The sequence below is a fragment of the Pterocles gutturalis genome, unplaced genomic scaffold (genome assembly GCF_000699245.1).
Source record: "Pterocles gutturalis isolate BGI_N339 unplaced genomic scaffold, ASM69924v1 scaffold6283, whole genome shotgun sequence".
NCBI lineage: Eukaryota > Metazoa > Chordata > Aves > Pterocliformes > Pteroclidae > Pterocles > Pterocles gutturalis.
The window spans coordinates 161651-167650 of record NW_010117941.1 but is presented as its reverse complement, the minus strand read 5'-3'; the positions used below and the strand labels follow the sequence as shown (position 1 = coordinate 167650).

Below are 6000 nucleotides of genomic sequence, written 5' to 3'. Positions count from 1 at the left end.
AACTTTCAGAGTAACAGTTTTAAACGTTCTTTGAATTTTCCAATTTGTTCTTTGCTTAAAAGAAATCCTTGCAGTTCATGATTTAATTCTGGAAGTCAGCATCACACCACCACATGAAATAAAAGCTGATGCCACCAACTCTACCAATGGACAAGGCTAAGGCTTGGCTTTGTGTCTGGATGGGACTGATTGTCTCAGCTAGTTAAGCAGTGCTTTAACCGAGTAACTTTCAAGGGCAGTGAGAAAACAAAGGGAGGATTAAACTCTTGAGAAACAGTCAGGAGGTGTCATGCTTCTGAGGATACCTGCCATCTGGTATTCCAAAGGCAAAACAACAAAACCAAGAAAAATGATCAGAAGACCCTCTCTGAGCTATGGATAAGCCATTCCCTGCAATAAGGGTGGAGCATTGGCCAGGTGAGGAAACCCAGCTGCCAACACTGCAGCCTCCTACCCACTTCATTTGCACTCTGCAATTAAGCACTGGGATACTGTATCTTTAACTGGTGAAAAGCGTGGAGAACACACAGATGCCCCTACTTCATCCGATTGCTTCTCCTTTTGGCTTCACTGTCATCCAGCAGTGAAGAGAGGATCTGGTAGGCCTGCGGCTGCTGGGGTCCTCCACGCTTGATCTTGATGCTGGTTCGCAGAGGGGAGCCCGGGATCACATCTTGTCCAGAGCCTGGCTCAATGGAAGACAAAGAGTCTGTAAGGAGAGAAAGTCACGGGAGAGCGCTATTTAAAAGGGGAGGCTAAGGAAAGGGTAAACGGGCCCTTCTGAATGATGTCGCTTCTGGAAGAGGTGTCAGCCCTCCTGTTGGCTTTCCATCCAGCAAGCAGGTCCTGGAGCTACGTGTTTGCTGCTATCACTCTACTCCAATATTAGGTCTTTTCCCTCTGCTCTCTCGCAACTTTTTGGTGTAGGTGCTCTTACTGCACATAGCTCAGCAGGTCCTATTCCCCTTTGTAATTCTGTTTATAAAGCACTGTTCTTTTACTGGTTATAATTTTGGTGGGCTACAGCTGCTATTCAGCACTGCCCACAGACTTCTGCTACTGAGGGATGAGTCGCTGGGAAGTGATGCTCCTGGGGGTGTAAGTACCATGTCACTCCTTGTAAAGGAGGAAGTTTGGAGGCACTGAAAAGGTTGAATGAAAGGACTGATCCACCCTCGGCTACAGCCAAACTAGCAGTAAAGCTGGAAATAACTGTTAGCTGTCCACGCTCCCAGCACGTCTCGCGGTAACACACACCTCCTCTTCCTGCTGCGCCTGCCCTACAAAGCTCAATGGACTACGGCCACTCTTCTGTTTTCCCAGCAGTCAGCAACAGCTGCTGATAACTCAAGGCTCCTTCATAATTTTTAATGCCCCAGTTTCTTCTTCCTTTTGCCTTCAGAGATGGACGTTTGCTTGTTTCTCTGCCAAGAGCCTAACCTCACCAGCCAGACACCCAGCCGTGCTTCGGTCCCACGAGGAAGCATTTCTGTTTCAAGTGAGCGTTTGGCTGCTGGAAGATTTGTGCTGTGTTCACTGGAAGTAAAGACTGCCAAACAGTTTGGGCTTTCGTGTGTCCTGCTGGGCTCTCTCTGCAGGCTGCTAGGCCAGATCATCTCAGACTGCCCTCCCGCCCCAGAGAAGAGGTTTGTTTGCTGGTATGTTTTGCCTTGTTGCTTGGGTGGCTGTGGTTTTGGAAACCACACTGATTGTGAAGTTTCTTGGGAAAATCAGAGCATGCGATTGGCATTTCTGCGTGGGTCTTTAAAACTGGGCTGAGCTGGGCTGCCCAGAAACCTGTGGTCAGACCCTTACACCTACGGTGGCAACAGGACCAGATAGTTGGGGCTGGGTGATTTAAACCTGTGTGGTGCCTTTCAGCACAGGGAGGTCTGAGCTCAAGGAAATTCTGTTTTGTTATTTTATGTCTTTTTCTGATAGTGGTTTTTTTTTTTTTTAACCATATACACATACAGGGATGAACATAATTGCACAAGGAAAAAATGCCTTACTTTCCAAGTTCTCTTTCTAAACAGTATGTTTGCAGGGCCTAAAATATGTCTTAAGTTAAAGAATGGAACCATCTCAAAAGCACAGAGTAAAAACCTAATTCTCTATAGTTATTGGATAAAAAAGGAACTAAAGTCATAGAATATAGGTGTTTAAATATGGCCTTAACTACACAATTAAAAAGACATCCATTTCTGCTGATGCAGCTACACTGATATAAAAGTATATGTGGTATAAATAACTTGTCTCCATCTCAAGCAATAACAGAAAACACATTTATGTCAGTAAAAATGGTTTGCCCAAATGAGTGTTTCAGAATAACAGCACCACGTGCCTTGTTGTTGCTGTATTGCCAAACAGATGATGTAAAAAACAGGTAACCCCGGCAGTTCTGCAGGGGCAGAGCTGCGTGAATCCCCCGGCGCAAGCCTCAGTGTCTGCACAAGCTCCCTGAAGAGCTGACATTTTGCTTTATACTGGTATAAATGAGATAAAAGCTAATGGAGGGCCAGGTGCTGGGTCCTGTAAATACACTGCCCTGTGCTTAGGGACTGGGTTCCCTGTCCCCTCTTTCCCATGGACGGCTGCCCAGGTAACCTAGTGGGCACCTTCCTGCTCCCTCCACCATCTCAAAGCAAAGCAGCATAAAAATATCTCTCCCTGCCCCTGGTCTCTAAAATCCAATGAAAATATGAAGCAAACTAGGATTAATGCAGAGGTAAGGTCAGGGTGACTGTGGTTAAATTGTGGGTTCATGATTCATGATTTCCCGAAAAGCTTAAGCTGTTGCTGCCTGTTGCTTTTGGAAATAGGACTTTGGGCCTCTAAAAGACACACGTCCACTGAGGAGCGGTGCAGACACCCAGCCTGGTTCAGCCACACAGCATAGCACCATGCACCATTTTGGCTTTGAAGTGCCCAACGGCATCTTCATTTTATCTGCTGGCTGCAGAAGGGGCTGATGGGTTCACAGGCAGGGATGGTAGATCCAAACACCATTTTGCCTCTGTTGTGTTTCTGAAAGGGGAGAAATTGGCACAGCAGCTTTTGGCAGCTGTGTGAGAGTTGGTCCTCAGGTACCCCAAAGGGGAAGTCTGATCTGTGACGATTGCAGAAGCAATCTGGTCAAGGGAAGAAAACACTCACTAAGGGATGATGCCACACATGGTACCAGTGATGGCAAACAGCCTCAACAGGAAACTCAAAGTCTATCTGAACAAAGAACATGTGAGACTTTCTTTAAATCTGGTTGTGAAAATGGGTTTTATGTGAGTTATAATCACAAGATGTTCAGGGATCGCTGGTTTTCAGGTTAACGCAGCACTGTCTGGGCTGTCTCTGTACAATACAGTGCTACACACAAGGCATGGGCCCCAGTGGTGGTAAAGTCCCTTGGAAACCATTATTAACAGGATTAAACGATCCCGCCTAAAGACTGGAACAAGCATCTCACTGGGAAGCTGGTAGATGATCTGTGCCACATGGCTTGAGCTGCTGCTCGTCGCTTGGCTTTCTGAACTGTAATTATCATGGAGGTAATTCCACCTGCTACTGTGAAGCCAGGGTAAGCAGTACAGCTGGTGGAAGCTCTAGGTCCTCAACAGTTCTGAGCATCCTTTAAGTCACCTTGGGTACCTAGTTTTGAAAACCTGGCTTTAACTGATACTAGACAGAGAGCTTAGGAGACTGGGAGGACGTTTAACCATCAAGCAGCTGCCTGAACAGAGTCCCTGGCTGTCTAGAAAAGAAAACCTTAGTGACGCTTACCGTGAATTCCTATCATGTGCTCCAGAATTAATACTCTCTCAGCTAAAATCTTCAGAGCTTCTCGAAGCTGTTGAACACCTTCCCCCTGCAAGAAGGAAAAGAACACTAACATTGGTATACGTCGCAGAATAGGCATCTTGTTCATAACGTTGCCTCTGTAATGCCACACTATGCTGTGTGAGCCTTTGAAAAATAAAAGATGTAAAAGGGGAGATAAGCTGCGAGGGTTAAGTAGGAATGCAGGAGAAATCCCTATTTAAAGAAAAACTCCTCGGTTACTCCCCATGTTTGCGGAGCCTCTGACCCAAGGCCAAGCCTTTCAGTTTGGTTCCTGCTTCTGCAGTGGGCCAAACCCAGGGTGTATGTTCCTGTCAGACCTTTGTAATGTACAGTTTACGTTAATAACTATGCTGAGCTACCTGGAGAACAGGTTTTGCTCTCATCTGACATTTACTCTGAATCCCAGTGAGTTACCTGGGCTTTCCCTTTGTCGGTACACCAGGAAACTGGCTAGCACCGTCTTGTTGCTCCCTTATAAACTGGAACAAGGGTGTGCAAGCCCATGTGCTTCATGCTGCCTCTCACAGAGCTCCTGGCTGGGCCACATCCTGCCTGAAGCCTGTCCACACACTTTCACAGACACTAAAGCTGTAGTTTGTTGCCCCCATTGTCTTAGATATGGGCTTGAAGGGACAGACAGGTGTTGGGAAGTATTTTAGGGCGGGAGAGCAGAGATGTGAGAACTCCCACTCTCTCTGCACATGCAGCTCCATCTCTTCTGGGAGTCTGTCCCTGAGCTTGCCGGAGGGACGGTGGGGGAGTAACTCCCTACACTGCAGCAGCTCTGTGTGGCGGAACACCACTGGGGACTGAGGAGGTGTTCATAGAGCACGGTGAGAAGGGCAGCGTGGTCAAGGAAACTGCAAGGACCAGGATTTCTAGCATGGATTAAGTTCAAACCCAAGGTTCACATCCTCTCTTGCTCTGCACTTTTAACTGTGGATGAGACCCTTGCCCTCGACAAACCAGCCTGCCAAAGGCAATAAGGTTGAAGCACTGTAAAGAGACAAAAAGGAAAGTAAAACTACAGCAGAAATACAAGCTTACGTCAGCGCCTTTATCACCTTCCTCACCCTTCTTGCCTGGTTCACCCTAAAACAGAGAAGAAACAGAAATTTGTTTTCATGTGACTGAGGACACCATCCAGGATCACCTGCATCCCTTCCCTCCAAAGGAACAGATTAAAGGCAGAAGTGTTTCACCAGCAGAAAACTAACTGACTCTCTGGCACTTCACGCCAAGGGCCAGAGTGCTCTCATGAGCTCTGTCTGGGCTCACACCAGCCTCCCAGAAGGTCATCATACTGATGAACTTGGCCGGGAGTGACCAAGCTGCAGGCGGGGCTGGCTGCCATGGCCTGGGTCTGGAACAAGACTGTATACATCTCATGAAGCTCCCAATGAGCAATGCTTTAGGCTAAAACACTGAGATAAAAATACTGCTCCCCTCCCCCAAACATGCACGTGTTCGTCTTTGATGTAGAACATAAAATCCTCCATTCTACTTTCGTTAATTAGTCATATCACTTTCTGCCTCTGAAGATGCTCATTAAGCTTTTCTTGAACAAAGATCCCTATGTGCTGTGAACATGGGTCTGATGTTCCCCTCTCAACCAGGAAGTTCATGCATTTCCCAAAGAACAGATGACATGGAGAGATTAAACCACAAGCTGAACATAAAACAAAGCTAACAAAATTGTGAATAAAATAGAGTGGAAATGCCTGGGCTCCTCAAACTTGTTGGACATCCCCAAGATACTTGCAAAACAGGGCTGGGTGTGAGAGGAAGGACTGAAGAAAAAGGTTGTGTGAATCGTACAAAATGGTGAGGTGGAATTAAGGAAGAGAGAAGAGAAACCTCCCAGAGCACCAAGAACCAAACTGATGCTGCCAGCCGAAAAAACCCCAATTTGCTCCCCTAGCTCCCTTTCAGCCAACCCTCATCTCCACTGGTTTGTTTGCACCCTAGCCTCTGTGCCAGTGCAGACATCTCCTGCGCACATCTGTTCAGGTATTGCCCAGAAATCATCTGGAGACATCTCTTAATCTCGTTACAGGGTTTCCAGCTCAGCTTGGCTGACCAAGGTGCAAGAGGGACTTGAGAGCAGCTGAGGTCCTTTGGGTTGTTTAACAGCCTTTGGGCGCTGGTCACGCTGGGAACCTC

General features: G+C 47.1%; 1 protein-coding gene across 1 annotated transcript in view; it reads right to left on the bottom strand.

The window, feature by feature from the left end:
* Positions 1–536: 536 nt before the first annotated feature.
* Positions 537–6000, bottom strand: part of COL26A1 (collagen, type XXVI, alpha 1) — a 166936-nt gene continuing 161472 nt past the window's right edge. Inside the window, exons 13-15 of the mRNA XM_010075999.1 lie at positions 4885–4929; positions 3778–3862; positions 537–709 (exon numbers count right to left, since the gene is read on the bottom strand). Of these exons, the coding sequence (XP_010074301.1) occupies positions 537–709; positions 3778–3862; positions 4885–4929 (303 nt within the window). The remainder of the gene's footprint in view (positions 710–3777; positions 3863–4884; positions 4930–6000) is intronic.